At 35.9% G+C, this 18,137-nt stretch overlaps 1 protein-coding gene across 1 annotated transcript in view; it reads left to right on the forward strand.

Moving 5' to 3' along the window:
• The first annotated feature begins 332 nt into the window (after positions 1-332).
• LOC106561712 (potassium voltage-gated channel subfamily D member 2) overlaps positions 333-18,137 on the forward strand; it is a 148,175-nt gene continuing 130,370 nt past the window's right edge. Inside the window, exons 1-2 of the mRNA XM_045688496.1 lie at positions 333-880; positions 1,172-2,379. Coding sequence (XP_045544452.1) covers positions 1,268-2,379 — 1,112 coding nt within the window. The 5' untranslated portion in view covers positions 333-880; positions 1,172-1,267. The remainder of the gene's footprint in view (positions 881-1,171; positions 2,380-18,137) is intronic.

The raw sequence follows: 18,137 nt of genomic DNA on the forward strand, positions 1-18,137 counted from the left end.
GCTTTACAGATACCCAGCCTAAAATCCCAATAAGCAAGCAATGCAGATCTATAAGCACAATTACAAGGCTTCTCAGCAAAATACCCGTAGAAGCTAAACGGAAAAATAGCTGAGTGGACATTTAACATAATTCACTCATATTCCAACTGTTATAAAATGATGTAACGAACGCTAACAACACTTAATAACACACTACACTAAACATCACCAGCCAACGCGGGAAATCACAAAGAATTTCGGTGACCCAGTCGGTAGCGGATAACTTTCACAGTTTTGGAGATAACACCTAATTCGTTACTTCCCGTTTTATATTAATGAGTTAATCTTTTTAACGAACCACACAACCAGTTGTTTAAATTTCTAAACCTGCGGGGAGACCACTCCTTTTTATAGCTGCATCTTTTCTCGTCTCCTCTCTTTTCTCCGCACACTCGCTCAGTTCCTGAGGGGGTGGTCTTGCAGTCAGTCACTCAGTGGATGTGAGAGGAACAGATTAGTTGCGCTTTTATTGCGGAGCAGCTGCAACGGAAGAAATAGGCGCCGGAGAGACACCGCTAACTGACCGTTTTCTCTTTCTTACCGGGTGATGTAAAGAAAAACGGTGGATGGAATATCGGACATGGATAGAGGGAGACCGCTGAAACTACTGGCTGATTCTCTAACTTGTTGATGCACCGTTATTCACCAGTGCTTTGCTTTGAGGAGCTTTGCTTTGAGGATTGTCCCTGCTTGTTGACGTAAAGCACCGTTATTTACCAGTGCTTTGCTTTGAGGATTGTCCCTGCTTGTTGGCGTAAAGTGAAGCGGGTGGAACAAAAGTAGTCTATTTGTCCTCTTATGAAGACATGATTTAACTATGCATTGTGAATAATAAGTTATGGTAAGATTTTCATTAAATCTATATATTTTTTTCTGTTTCAATTGTTCATTTTTAGACTGATGTGTGTCTCTGTGTGTTTAGTTCCCATTTATTTTCTTTGCAACAAAACAATGTAGAGTGATTGCCATCCTCTACTCCCCCAACCCCAACTATATTACAAACCAAAAAAAGCTGGTTTTAACACTAGACCATCTGAGATAACCCACATTAGCCTATAGCCAACATGAACTTCAACTTTTGAATATAGTTTTGCCAGTGTTATTCTAATACCTTGTATTGTCCCCTCTCTAGATGTCCATTCACCTATCCATTTCCAAGCCATAGCACTGTGATTGCCGAAGCAGCAGGTTCGTTCAAAACACACCTGCCTCGTTCCAACCGGTCAGCATGGCTGCAGGAGTGGCGGCATGGCTCCCCTTCGCCCGCGCGGCGGCTATAGGATGGATGCCTGTTGCTACCGGTCCTATGCCCATTCCTCCACGGGAAAACAAGAAATCCCAAGATCAGGGACTTATCATCCTCAACGTCAGTGGTCAGAAGTTCCAGACGTGGAGTAACACTTTGGAACGCTACCCGGACACTTTACTGGGGAGCACCGAGAAGGATTTCTTTTTCCACGAGGAAACAAAAGAGTACTTTTTTGACCGTGACCCTGATATTTTTAGACACATTCTGAATTTCTATCGCACGGGAAAACTGCACTACCCACGCCAAGAGTGTATTGCAGCTTATGATGAAGAGTTGTCGTTTTTTGGGATCATACCTGAGATTATTGGAGACTGTTGCTATGAGGAGTACAAGGACCGGCGGCGCGAGAACCAGGAGAGGCAGCAAGATGACGAGGACGACGAGAAAGAAGATATAGCTCCGTTAAACATGACCTTCCGGGAGTACATGTGGCGGGCTTTTGAGAACCCCCACACGAGCACCACGGCCCTGGTCCTCTACTATGTCACCGGGTTTTTCATAGCCATCTCAGTCATGGCCAACGTGGTGGAGACGGTACCGTGTGGAACCCTCCCCAACCGCGCCAAGGAGATCTCATGCGGGGACCGTTACTCGGTGGCCTTCTTCTGTCTGGACACGGCCTGCGTCATGATCTTTACCATCGAGTACCTCTTACGGTTAATCGCAGCCCCAAGCCGGTACAACTTTATGAAGAGTGTGATGAGCATCATCGACGTGGTTGCCATCATGCCTTACTACATCGGCTTGGTCATGACGGACAATGACCAAGTGAGCGGGGCATTCGTCACCCTCAGGGTCTTCCGTGTTTTCAGGATTTTCAAATTCTCCCGCCACTCTGCGGGGCTGCGTATCCTGGGCTACACACTGAAGAGTTGCGCCTCGGAGCTGGGCTTCCTCCTCTTCTCCCTCACCATGGCCATCATTATCTTCGCCACTGTGATGTTTTACGCAGAGAAGGGCTCCGCTTCCACCAAGTTCACCAGCATTCCCGCTGCTTTCTGGTACACCATTGTCACCATGACAACGCTGGGGTAGGTGTTGCCTCTTGGAGAGGGGTGGTTGTGAATGTGTTCAGTTCACAACGTGTCGAAACGAGCTTGGCTACTATAAAGAGGTTATTGGTAGACCTACACCACAGTCACGTATCACTGCAGCTTCTCGCTGATAAAGCCCAATCTTCTGCATTCTAGGCCTATTCTATTCTATCATATGAAACCTATGCCCATCATTACTATTTCACACTCTGTGAAAGCTTCATGGTACAGCAAATGTTTTTATTTATAGACCCTCTTATTATAAGGCTGGTAAACGTAACTGATTAAACAAACTCCAAACCACGTTTCAGTTGGTTATATTGGACCACTCATGAGCCTACTGACAAAGTTAATGAGGGTTAGAAGGTGTAGGTCTAATTGACACCTCTCTCTCTCTCTCTCATCCCTTGTTGTCTCCAGAGTGCCAATGAACAACGCAGCCAATCGGCTGGATGTGCTGATGTTGCATAAGTTAATTAATCATGGTTAAGGCGATCATTTTAATTAATGTAGCCGATATTGATGTGCGCACTCATCCAGTCAGTAGCTTATATGAGTGATTGATTGTTCTTTGAGGGGAATTCTCTCTCTCTGCCTTCCACACCATTATGCGCGCAGCTCGAGTGCTGCGACAGTTGCTCTCCGCGGTGCTGAAAACCTCCTTTGCGTTTCATTTTAACGCCACGCTTGCTGCCAGCGTTCGTTGCTATACTGCTATCTTGTGTTGTGCTGCTGCCGTCAAAATAATACCGACAAAATACCGTGTGAGTGTCTTCTGCCTGGCTGGCTGGCTGAAGCATGCAGCGTGAACATAAATCATAGCCTGGAAATAATCAGACCATTCCTAATTCGTGTGTTAAAAATACCCGGGTTGCTCCTTCGATCACCGAGCACCTCTGAAGTCTGTTACTTTTCGTGTCTCAAAAGAGAGAGGAGAAATACAACTCGGCTTGACAGTTCCCTAGCCACCTTCCCTAGCCACCTTCCCGTAGCACATTCAAGTTTCGAAGGTATTATAGATGAATGTTTTAATAATTGAAGTTAGGAGGTTTTTGGGCCAATGATCACAGAGAATTATGACCACTGACAAGGATGACAGGGGAGTAGAGAGAGAGAGAGAGAGAGAGAGAGAGAGAGAGAGAGAGAGAGAGAGAAAGACCCCTCAACCACTGCGACATATAATATACAAAAATGCCTAGAAAATAAAAAATCCATATTACAGTCACACTGCTGCAATTGAGGGTGTTACCTCTTCTGGGCAGGTGTAATGACAGTTACAGTAATGTTCATGCATTATGGAAACATATTGTACAGTAACACTCATGCATTATGGAAACATATTGTACAGTAACACTCATGCATTATGGGAACATATTGTACAGTAACACTCATGCATTATGGAAACATATTGTACAGTAACAGTCATGCATTATGGAAACATATTGTACAGTAACGTTCATGCATTATGGAAGCATATTGTACAGTAACACTCATGCATTATGGAAACATATTGTACAGTAACACTCATGCATTATGGAAACATATTGTACAGTAACACTCATGCATTATGGAAACATATTGTACAGTAACAGTCATGCATTATGGAAACATATTGTACAGTAACACTCATGCATTATGGAAACATATTGTACAGTAACACTCATGCATTATGGAAACATATTGTACAGTAACACTCATGCATTATGGAAACATATTGTACAGTAATGTTCATGCATTATGGAAACATTACGTTTCAAATGGCACCCTATTCCCTTTATAGTGCACTATTTTTGACTAGGGCACATAGGGTTCTGGTCAAAAGTAGGGTACTATGTAAGGAATAGGATGCCATTTGGGATGCAGAACGATGAAATACGTTGTATTTGTTTTCATCTATCCACACTCACACCAGTAAGCAGGCTCTCTGTCTCTGGCAGCTGGTTACCCATCAAACAGGTTTAGAGGAAATTATTGTCCTTAAATTATAGGACCATCTGTGTGTATTTGTGCTGCGTTTCATGTTAATTTATCACCATTTAGAAATAATTGATCATCATTTACAAATCACTTATAATAATGGCCACGTGGTATTATAATGAACCATTATTTCAGCGGGTTGGTTGACTGGGAATACATGATGTTTCACAGCAACAACCTCTTTTACAGCAACAACCTCTTTTACAACAACAACTATTTTACAGCAACAACCTCTTTTACAGCAACAACCTCTTTCACAGCAACCTCTTTCACAGCAACAACCTCTTTTACAGCAACAACCTCTTTTACAACAACTATTTTACAGCAACTACCTCTTTTACAGCAACAACCTCTTTCACAGCAACAACCTCTTTCACAGCAACAACCTCTTTCACAGCAACAACCTCTTTTACAACAACTATTTTACAGCAACTACCTCTTTTACAGCAACAACCTCTTTTACAGCAACAACCTCTTACAGCAACAACCTCTTTTACAGCAACAACCTCTTTTACAGCAACAACCTCTTTTACAGCAACTATTTTACAGCAACAACCTCTTTTACAGCAACAACCTCTTTTACAGCAACAACCTCTTTTACAGCAACTACCTCTTTTACAGCAACAACCTCTTTTACAGCAACAACCTCTTTTACAGCAACAACCTCTTACAGCATCAACCTCTTTTACAGCAACAACCTCTTTTACAGCAACAACCTCTTTTACAGCAACAACCTCTTTTACAGCAACAACCTGTTTTACAGCAACAACCTCTTTTACAACAACTATTTTACAGCAACTACCTCTTTTACAGCAACTATTTTACAGCAAAGGCCTCTTTTACAGCAACTACCTCTTTTACAGCAACTATTTTACAGCAAAGGACTCTTTTACAGCAACAACCTATTTTACAGCAACACTCTCTTTTACAGCAACTACCTCTTTTACAACAACTATTTTACAGCAAAGGCCTCTTTTACAGCAACAACCTCTTTTACAGCAACTACCTCTTTTACTGCGACGACTTGTAGAAGAGTTTTGACCTGAGGAATAAATAAAGACTTGACAAGTTGTCTAGTCTTTAATTTGTTCAAATCAGTTACTATCCATGCAGTGGATTGATTCAAATCTTTCATTATTTATGATAAAATGTGCCCACATTCCTGTAAGCACTCAGAGGCTTCTCAAAATATTGATGATTACCAAGGCAACAACACTCCATCCATTTTCCCCCGGCAGACTGCAGTTGACTGCTCCATTCTTTATAATCTTATTTCACTGAATTGAAATGAAATTGACCTCAACCCTGATTCTTAATCCCTACCATGTTGCTTATTGTCTTGATAAAGATGTTGAATGAATGTTGTATGCTGTAAGCTGAATCAACCTTGTTAATGGCAATGCTTTTGTTAGTCTGCAATACCCTCCTGTAACCTTAATGCTCTCCGAGGATAACTACTAGACCTGCAATGACCGATTAGAACAGCAGCTTCATGAGTGTCACATTAATGCTGTTTGCAACTGTTTACAACCCCCGAAAAGTGAGTATAATCATCATTATCTTCCAGAGAGAAAATATGTGGAAAAGTAGGTGACCTCCTCTAACCCTCCTCTAACCCTACTATAACCTTCTTCTAACCCTCCTCTAACCTTCCTCTAACCTTCTTCTAACCCTCCTCTAACCTTCCTCTAACCCTCCTCTAACCTTCCTCTATCCCTCTAACCCTCCTCTAACCTTCCTCTAACCTTCCTCTAATCTTCATAAAGCAATCAGAGGATATATCCCTTATATATGGAGTGATTCTGATTCTGATGGTGTGAATCAGGTTGTTTTAAAGCACAGCACAGAAACTAATTGATCAAAGTTAACCAAATCCTGATGCAGGTCTGATATGGACATTAACTTTCTAGTTTAGAGAGATATGGGTTGTGTCCCAAATGGCACCCTATTCACTATGGGCCCTGGTCAAAAGTAGTGCACTATATAGGAAACATGGTGCCATTTGGGAAGCAGTAATAAGCAAACCAATTCCAGGAGGAGGTAGCGGCAGAGCAGCTACTAGCAGTTGAAACAAACCCCATAATCAGATCTGTTTGATTTTTGTTACAATTACCTCCTCACCACAAACACTCTATAGTCAATTACTGCATCCTATTCCTCCCTTCTCCTCCCTTCTCCTCCTCCTTGGATCCTGTGGAGGTAAAGACAGGACAGTGTCTGGACACTCCTCTCCCCCTGCTGATGGGTCATTGATCGTGCTTAAGCAGACGTGCAGACACCGGGGGAGAGGAGGAGAGGTGGAGGAGAGAGAGAGAGAAATGACAGAGAGAGAGGACAGAGAGAGGACAGAGAGTGAGAGGACAGAGGGAGAGGACAGAGAGAGAGGACAGAGAGAGAGAGAGAGAGAGAGAGAGAGAGAGAGCAAACTATAATGCTATTTTGCCCTAAAGTACACAGTGGCAGAATAACTGACCACTGTTACTGACCCCGAATGAAGGAAAGCTTTGACTATGTACAGACTCAGTGAGCATAGCCTTGCTATTGAGAAAGGCCGCCATAGGCAGACCAGGCTCTCAAGAGAAGACAGGCTATGTGCACACTGCCCACAAAGTGAGGTGGAAACTGAGCTGCACTTCCTAACCTCCTGCCAAATGTATGACCATTTTAGAGACACACATTTCCCCCAGATTACACAGATCTTGATAAACTCCCATATCTATTGGGTGAAATACCAGTGTGCCATCACAGCAGTAAGATTTGTGACCTGTTGCCACAAGAAAAGGGCAACCAGTGAAGAACAAACACCTTTGTAAATACAACCCATATTTATGTTTATTTATTTTCTATTTTGTACTTTTCACTATTTGCACATCATTACAACACTGTATATAGACACATATCTTTATTCTTTTGTAACTATTGCGAGTGTAATTTTTACTGTTAATTTGTATTTCTTATTTCTTTTAGCTTATCCATTTAATTTGCTTTGGCAATGTAAACATATAAGGAGAGAGTGGATAGGAGAGAGGGAGAGGGCAGAGAGAGAGGGCAGAGAGAGAGATCTCTGTGACTGGGGGGAGGTGACCCCCACAACTGCATGCCTAGTCTAACTCACGATAGCTTCTTCTCAGCTAGTCTGAGTAGGCCCATACTTATCCCTCCTATTTATGGAGTAAAATCTCTGTGCTGCTCTTTGATATACCACAGAAGAAGACAAGCTGTGGTGCTCTTTGATATACCACAGAAGAAGACAAGCTGTGGTGCTCTTTGATATACCACAGAAGGAGACAAGCTGTGGTGCTCTGGGACATACCACAGAAGAAGACAAGCGGTGGTGTTCTGGGATATAACATAGAAGAAGACAAGCTGTGGTGCTCTGTGATATACCACAGAAGAAGACAAGCGGTGGTGTTCTGGGATTTAACCTGTTAGGGTTAGGGGGCAGTATTGACACGGCTGGATAAAAAACATACCCGATTTAATCTGGTTACCACTCCTACCCAGTAACTAGAATATGCATATACGTATTACATATGGATAGAAAACACCCTAAATTTTCTAAAACTGTTTGAATGGTGTCTGTGAGTATAACAGAACTCAAATGGCAGGTCAAAACCTGAGAGATTCCTTTACAGGAAGTGGCCTGTCTGACCATTTCTTGAACTTCTTTTCCATCTCTATCATTTACTAAGGATCTCTGCTCTAACGTGACACTTCCCACGTCGTCCATAGGCGCTCAGAGCCCGGGAAAAAACAGAATGTCGTCATTCCAGCCCCAGGCTGAAACACATTATCGCCTTTCTCAAGTGGCCGATCAAGGGACACTGGGCTTATGCGCGTGACCCCGACCGCCCCCGCCTTTGGGATTTTTTCCTCTGTTTGCCGAAAAGGAGATTCCCTGTCGGAATATTATCGCTTTTCTACGAGAAAAATGTCGTAAAAATTGATTTTAAACAGCGGTTGACATGCTTCGAAGTACGGTAATGGAATATTTAGAATTTTATTGTCACGAATTGCGCCATGCGCGCGACACTTCTTTACTATTTCGGATAGTGTCTGGAACGCATACGAACAAAACGCCGCTATTCGGATATAACGATGGATTATTTTGGACCAAACCAACATTTGTTATTGAAGTAGCAGTCCTGGGTGTGCATTCTGACGAAGACAACAAAAGGTAATCAAACTTTTATAATAGTAAATATGATTATGGTGAGTGCTAAACTTGCCGGGTGTCAAAATAGCGAGCCCGTGATGCCTGGGCTATGTACTTAGAATATTGCAAAATGTGCTTTCACCAAAAGCTATTTTAAAATCGGACATATCGAGTGCATAGAGGAGGTCTGTATCTATAATTCTTAAAATAATTGTTATGCTTTTTGTGAACGTTTATCGTGAGTAATTTAGTAAAATGTTAGCGAATTCCCCGGAAGTTTGCGGGGGTATGCTAGTTCTGAACGTCACATGCTAATGTAAAAAGCTGGTTTTTGATATAAATATGAACTTGATTGAACAAAACATGCATGTATTGTATAACATAATGTCCTAGGGTTGTCATCTGATGAAGATCATCAAAGGTGAGTGCTGCATTTAGCTGTCTTCTGGGTTTTGGTGACATTATATGCTGGCTTGAAAAATGGGTGTCTGATTATTTCTGGCTTGGTACTCTGCTGACATAATCTAATGTTTTGCTTTCGTTGTAAAGCCTTTTTGAAATCGGACAGTGTGGTTAGATTAACGAGAGTCTTGTCTTTAAATGGCTGTAAAATAGTCATATGTTTGAGAAATTGAAGTAATAGGATTTTTAAGGTTTTGAAAATCGCAAGCGTCCCACCTAGCCCATAGAGGATAACATAGAAGAAGACAAGCTGTGGTGCTCTCTGATATACCACAGAAGAAGAAGATAAAATGCGTCTTTACTGTTGAGATGGAGCAGGTCGCTGCCCAAGGTTTCACTTCCCTCGAGAAACCCTTTATAAGTTCAATTCTTGCCAAAAATGAAATTCATATGGTGGTATGGAGTGGATCTTGAAATGTTTAAAGGTCAGGGATATCAAAAAATATTTATGACAGTCTATTCAATATGGGGAAATGGGATGCTATACTGTATATACAGCACCAATAGAATCTGAGTCTATCGCACGATCCAAAATGGAGGTGCTATTACCAGATTATTTAGATCTATAGTGCATAGGGGGAAGGCTCTGATTTGAAGTGTATATGTGGTTTCTTGCTACGTAAAGTACATTCCTCTCTAGTTGAGATAGAACCAAAACCTACAGAACATTTTACAATATACAATGTATCTAGTACCATGAGAGACTGGGTTTATACAGTACAGTGTATCTAGTACCATGAGAGACTGGGTTTATACAGTACAGTGTATCTAGTACCATGAGAGACTGGGTTTATACAGTACAGTGTATCTAGTACCATGAGAGACTGGGTTTATACAGTACAGTGTATCTAGTACCATGAGAGACTGGGTTTATACAATACAGTGTATCTAGTACCATGAGAGACTGGGTTTATACAGTACAGTGTATCTAGTTCCATGAGAGACTGGGTTTATACAGTACAGTGTATCTAGTACCGTGAGAGACTGGGTTTATACAGTACAGTGTATCTAGTACCATGAGAGACTGGGTTTATACAGTACAGTGTATCTAGTACCATACAGTGCTGGATTTATACAGTGTATCTAGTATCTAGATTGAGTCTATTATGAGTTTTCTTGCCACATTATATCCCTCTCTAGCTGCTCCACAGTGAGGGTGATGTGATAATGGTTTGTTTACTTGCTACAGTATACCAATGGTCAGGGTGATGTGATAATGTTTTGTTTACTTGCTACAGTATAGCAATGGTCAGGGTGATGTGATAATGGTTTGTTTACTTGCTACGGTATTGCAACGGTCAGGGTGAATGAGCTGCGCAGGGATTCTTTTTTGGTGCTTCAGATCACTGAAGTAATTTAAGGTGCAATGGAGTGCACCGCAGAAACGAGGACAGCTGTGAAAATGACCAAAGTCAAGCGAAACCCATAAGGAAGGAAAGGAGAGAGAGGAGAGAGAGGAGAGGGGGAGAGGGGGAGAGAGAGGAGAGGAGAGAGAGGAGAGAGAGGGAGAGAGAGGGAGAGGGAGGAGAGGAGAGAGAGAGAGGGGAGAGAGGGAAGAGAGAGGGAGAGAGGAGAGAGAGGAGAAGAGAGAGAAGAGAGAGAGGAGAGTGAGAGAGGAGAGAGAGCGGGAGAGGAGAGAGGGGAAGGACAGGGCTCTGTGGGGAATGGTAGGGACACGCATGCCACACTGCACATCTGGCCACACCAGCCACTCTGAGTCCATCTGAGGCACAAGTAGAGGTCAGGGTTCAACTGTGTGTCTTGACACAACCACCAACACATTAACGTAGTTTCCCAATCCTGGTCCTGGGGATCCAAAGGGGGTGCATATTTAAGTTTTTGCCCAAGCACTAACTCATTTTATTCAACTAATTAACTCATCATTAAGCCTTTGAATCAGGTTTGTTAGTGCTAGGGCAACAACTAAAAAGTCTCTATTGAAATAGCTTTGGTCTATTTTTATTAAACACTGTGTCTGGTAAACGAGAATATATCCCAATACGATTGGTCTGAACCGCCACTGCCCACCCACACAATACATTACGGGGTGCTTGACGTTAGATGTCTATAAACATGCCTATAGACATGTCTGTCAGTGTGTGATTTAAGAAGAGGAGAGACACCGAAAGACAGCAGAGTCATTGGGAGGACATATGAAATTCCATAAACAACTAAAATGCAGAAGTATATAACCATCATCATTATTGTAGTAGTAATATATAACAATAATTACTATTGTATTAGTAGTATATAAAGGTAATTACTATTGTATTTGTAGTATATAACCATAATCACTATTGTAGTAGTAGTATATAACCATAATTACTATTGCAGTAGTAGTATATAACCATCATCATTATTGTAGTAGTAGTATATAACCATAATTACTAACATAGTAGCAGTATATAACCATAGTTATTATTGTAGTTGTAGTATATAACCATAATTATTAGTGTAGTAATAGTACATAACACTAATTATTATGGTAGAAGTAGTATATAACCATATTTACTTTTGTAGTAGTAGTATATAACCATAATTCTTATTGGAGTAGTATATAACCATAAATACTACTGTAGTTGTAGTATATAACCATAATTATTATTGTAGTAGTATTATAGAACCATACTTATTATTGCATTAGTAGTATATAACATCATCATTATTGTAGTAGTAGTAGTTTATAACCATCATCATTATTATTGTAGTAGTAGTATATAACCATCATTATTATTGTAGTAGTAGTATACAACCATAATTATTATTTTAGTAGTAGTATATAACCATAATTATTGTTGTAGTTGTAGTATAAAACCATATTTACTATTGTAGTAGTAGTATATAACCATCATCATTATTGTAGTAGTAGTAGAAATCAACCATAATTATTTTTGTAGTAGTAGTATATAACCATAATTATTTTTGTAGCCGTAGTATATAACCATAATTATTGTAGTAGTATTATATCAACATAATTATTATTGTAGTAGTTGTATATAACCATCAAACTTATTGTAGTAGTAGTAGTAGTATATAACCATCCTCATTATTGTAGTAGTTGTAGTATACAACCAAAATTATTATTTTAGTAGCAGTATATAACCATAATTATTATTGTTGTAGTAGTATATAACGATCATTATTATTGTAGTTGTATGTAATCATCATTATTATTGTAGTAGTAGTATATAACCATCATTATTATTGTAGTAGTACTATATAACCGTAATTACTAGTGTAGTAGTACTATATAACAATAATTATTATTGTAGAAGTAGTATATAACCATAATTACAAATTGTAGTAGTATATAACCATATGTATTATTGTAGTAGTATATAACCATAAATACTACTGTAGTAGTATATAACCATAATCATTATTGTAGTAGTAGTAGTATATAAACATAATCATTATTTTAGTAGTAGTATATAAACATAATTATTATTTTAGTAGTAGTTGTATATAACCATCATCATTATTGTAGTAGTAGTAGTATATAACCATCAGCATTATTGTAGTAGTAGTATACAACCATAATTACTATTGTAGTAGTAGTATATAACCATAATTACTATTGTAGTAGTAGTAGTAGTAGTATATGACCTAATTACTATTGAATTAGTATATAACTATAATTATTGTTGTAGTAGTAGTATATAAACATAATTATTATTGTAGTAGTAGTAGTTGAGAACCATAATTATTATTGTAGTAGTATATTACCATCATCATTACTGTAGAAGTAGTATATAACCATAATTACTATTGCAGTAATATTTAACCATAATTATTATTGTATGAGTAGTATATAACCATCATTAGTATTGTAGCAGTAGTATATAACCATAATTATTATAGTAATGTAGTAGAGAACCATAATTGTTGTTGTTGTAGTCGTAGTATATAACCATCATCATTATTGTGGAAGTAGTAGTATATAACCATAGTTATTATTGTAGTAGTAGTATATAACCATCATCATTATTGTGGAAGTAGTAGTATATAACCATAGTTATTATTGTAGTAGTAGTATATAACCATAGTTATTATTGTAGTAGTAGTATATAACCATCATCATTATTGTAGTAGTCGTAGTATATAACCATAGTTATTATTGTAGTAGTAGTATATAACCATCATCATTATTGTAGTAGTAGTACATAACCATCATCATTATTGTAGTAGTAGTATTAGTATATAACCATCATCATTATTGTAGTAGTAGTATTAGTATATAACCATCATCATTATTGTAGTAGTAGTATTAGTATATAACCATCATCATTATTGTAGTAGTAGTATTAGTATATAACCATCATCATTATTGTAGTAGTAGTAGTATATAACCATCATCATTATTGTAGTAGTAGTAGTACATAACTGTAACGGCCGTCGTATTGAGTAGACCAAGGCGCAGCGGGTTGAGTGCTCATTTTAACATTATATTTTAATAAACTTGAACACTTAACAAAAATAACAAAACGAACGACAGCTAAACAGTTTTGCAGGCTAACCCTAGCAGTGCAAAAACAACTTCCCAAAAAAGGGCTACCTAAGTATGACTCCCAATCAGCAACAACGATGTACAGCTGTTCCTGATTGAGAGCCATACCAGGCCAACAAAGAAATATACAACATAGAAAAACCATAGAAATACAAAACATAGAAAAATACCCCAAAACCCCGGAACACATGAAACAAACACCCCTCTTACATAATTACATATCCCAACAAACCCCGAACCACATAAAACAAACACCCCCTGCCACGTCCTGACCAAACTACAATAACAAATAACCCCTTTACTGGTCAGGACGTGACAATAACAATCATCAATATTGTAGTAGTAGTGTACAACCATAATTATTATTGTTGTAGTAGTATATAACCACAATTATTATTGTAGTAGTAGTATATAACCGTCATTATTGTGGTAGTAGTGGTATAAACACGTCATTATTATTGTAGTAGTAGTAGTAGTATATAACATCATCATTTTTGTGGTAGTAGTATATAACAAAATTATTATTGTACTAGTAGTATATAACCATCATCATTATTGTAGTAGTAGTAGTATATTACCACCATCATTATTGTAGTATTAGTAGTATAAAACCATCATCATTATTGGAGTAATTGTAGTGTTTAACCATAATTACTAAAAGAGTAGTAGTTTATAACCATAGTTATTATTGTAGTAGTAGTATATAACCATCATCATTATTGTAGTAGTAGTAGTATATTACCACCATCATTATTGTAGTATTAGTAGTATAAAACCATCATCATTATTGTTGTAGTGGTAGTATTTGGCCATCATCATTATTGTAGTAGTAGTAGTAGTATTTAACTATCATTTTTATAGTAGCAATAGTATATAACCATTATCATTATTGTAAAAGTGGTTGTATATAATCATCATCATTATTGTAGTAGTAGTAGTAGTATATAACATTCATCATTATTGTAGTAGTAGTAGAATATATCCATTGTCATTATTGTAGTAGTAGTATATAACATCATCATTATTGTAGTAGTAGTATTAGTATATAACCATCATTATTATTGATGTAATAGTTGTATATAACCCTCGTAATTATTGCAGTAGTAGTATAAAACATCATCATTATTGTAGTAGTAGTATATAACCATCATCATTATTGATGTAATAGTAGTATATAACCATCGTCATTATTGTAGTAGTAGTAGTATATAACTGTCATCATTATTTTAGTTGTAGTATATAACCATCATCAGTATTGTAGTAGTAGTATATATCCTTCATCATTATTGTAGTAGTAGTAGTATATAACCATCATCATTATAGTAGTAGTATTATATAACCATAATTACTATTGTAGAATTAGAATATAACCATTATCATTATTGTAATAGTAGTTTAAAACCATAATTATTATTGTAGTAGTACTATATAACCATAATTACTAGTGTAGTAGTACTATATAACAATAATTGTTATTGTAGAAATAGTATATAACCATAATTATTATTGTAGTAGTAGTATAGAACCATACTTATTATTGTTGTATTAGTATATAACCATAATTACTATTGAAGTAGTAGTTGTATATAACCTTAAAGACTATTGTAGTAGTATATGACTATAATTATTGTTGTAGTAGTAGTATTTAACCATAATTATTATTGTAGTAGTAGTTTAGAACCAATTATTATTATTGTAGTAGTGGTAGTGTTTAAACATCACCATTATTGTAGTAGTAGTAGTATACAACCATAATTACTATTGTAGTAGTAGTATATAACCATAATTACTATTGAAGTAGTAGTTGTATATAACCTTAATGACTATTGTAGTAGTATATGACTATAATTATTGTTGTAGTAGTAGTATATAACCATAATTGTTATTGTAGTAGTAGCTTAGAACCAATTATTATTATTGTAGTAGTAGTACTATATAACCATCATTATTATTGTAGTATTAGTAGTATATAAGCATCATCTTTATTGTAGTATTAGTAGTATACAACCATGTTCATTATTGTAGAATCAGTAATAGTATACAACATCATCATTATTGTAGTAGTAGTAGTATACAACCATAATTACTATAGTAGTAGTAGTATATAACCAGAATTATTATTGTAGTAGTAGTATATAACCTCAATTACTATTGTAGTAGTATATGACTATCATTTCTGTTGTTGTAGTAGTAGTATATAACCATTATTATTATTGTAGTAGTAGTTTAGAACCAATTATTATTATTTTAATAGTAGGATATAACCTAAATTACTATTGTAGTAGTATATGACTATTATTTCTGTTGTAGTAGTAGTATATAACCATTACTATTATTGAAGTAGTAGTAGTATATAACCATCATTATTATTGTAGTATTAGTAGTATATAACCATCATCATTATTGTAGTAGTACTATATAACCATCATCATTATTTTTGTAGTAGTAGTAGTAGTATATAACCATCATCATTGTTATAGTAGTAGTAGTATATCCATCGTCATTATTCTAGTTGTAGTAGGATATAACCATCATCATTATTGTAGTAGTAGTAGAAGTATATAACCATCATCATCATTATTGTAGTAGTAGTATATTAACATAATTATTATTATAGTACTAGTATATAACCATAAATATTATTTTAGTAGTAGTATATAACCATCATTATTGTAGTAGTAGTTATCCATCATTATTATTGTAATAGAAGTAGTAGTATATAACCATCATTATTATTGTAGTAGTAGTATATAACAACAATTATTATTGTGTTAGTAGTAGTATATAACCATCATCATTATTGTAGTAGTAGTAGTATATAACCATCATCATTATTGTAGTAGTAGTATATAACCATCATTTTTATTGTGGCAATACTATTTAACCATTATCATTATTTTAGTAGTGGTTGTATATAACCATCATCATTATTGTAGTAGTAGTAGTAGTAGTAGTAGTATGTAACCAACATCATCATTGTAGCAGTAGTATATAACTATCATCATTATTGTAGTAGTAGTAGTATATAACCACCATCATTATTGTAGTATTAGTAGTATATAACCATCATCATCTTTTTAGTTGTTGTAGTGTTTAACCATCTTCATTGTTGTAGTAGTAGTATATAACATTTATTATTGTAGTAGTAGTTGTCTATCACCATAATTATTATTGTAGTAGTAGAGTGTATAACCATCATCATTATTGTAGTAGTAGTATATACCATCATCATTTCTGTAGTTGTAGTATATAACCATCTTCATTATTGTCATAGTAGTAGTAGTATATAACCATTATCATTGTTGTAACAGTAGTAGTATATAACGTCATCAGTATTGTAGTAGTAGTATATAACTATCATCATTATTTTAGTAGTAGTATATTACTGTCGTCATTATTGTAGTGGTAGTATTTTATAACCATCATCATTATTGTAGTAGTATTTTATAACATCATTATTTTAGTAATAGTAGTATATAACCATCATCAGTATTGTAATAGTAGTATATTACTATCGTCATTATTGTTGTAGTAGTATTTTATAACATCATCATTATTGTAGTAGTAGTTTATAACCATTATCCTTATTGTAGTTGTAGTAGTTGTATATAACCACCATCAGTATTGTAGTAATAGTGTATAACCATTATCATTATTAAAATAGTGGTTGTATATAATCATCATCATTATTGTAGTAGTAGTAGTATATAACCATCATTTTATTGTAGTAGTAGTAGTATATAACCATCATCATTTTTGTAGTAGAAGGCGTATATAACCATCATCATTATTGTAGTGGTAGTAGTATATAACCATCATCATTATTGCAGTAGTAGTAGTAGTATTTAACCATCGTCATTATTGTAGTTGTTGTAGTATTTAACCATCATCATCATTATTGTAGTAGTAGTATATAACCATCATTATTTTTGTAGTAGTAGTAGTATATAACCATCATCATCATTATTGTGGTGGTAGTATATAACATAATTATTATTGTAGTAGTAGTATATAACCGTAATTATTATTTTAGTAGTAGTATATAACCATCATTATTGTAATAGTAGTATTTATCCATCATCATTATTGCAGTAGAAGTAGTATATAACCATCATAATTATTGTTGTAGTAGTAGTATATACCATCATCATTTCTGTAGTTGTAGTATATAACCATCTTCATTATTGTCATAGTAGTAGTAGTATATAACCATTATCATTGTTGTAACAGTAGTAGTATATAACGTCATCAGTATTGTAGTAGTAGTATATAACTATCATCATTATTTTAGTAGTAGTATATTACTGTCGTCATTATTGTAGTGGTAGTATTTTATAACCATCATCATTATTGTAGTAGTATTTTATAACATCATTATTTTAGTAATAGTAGTATATAACCATCATCAGTATTGTAATAGTAGTATATTACTATCGTCATTATTGTTGTAGTAGTATTTTATAACATCATCATTATTGTAGTAGTAGTTTATAACCATTATCCTTATTGTAGTTGTAGTAGTTGTATATAACCACCATCAGTATTGTAGTAATAGTGTATAACCATTATCATTATTAAAATAGTGGTTGTATATAATCATCATCATTATTGTAGTAGTAGTAGTATATAACCATCATTTTATTGTAGTAGTAG

This window comes from Salmo salar, chromosome ssa10 (assembly GCF_905237065.1).
Source record: "Salmo salar chromosome ssa10, Ssal_v3.1, whole genome shotgun sequence".
NCBI lineage: Eukaryota > Metazoa > Chordata > Actinopteri > Salmoniformes > Salmonidae > Salmo > Salmo salar.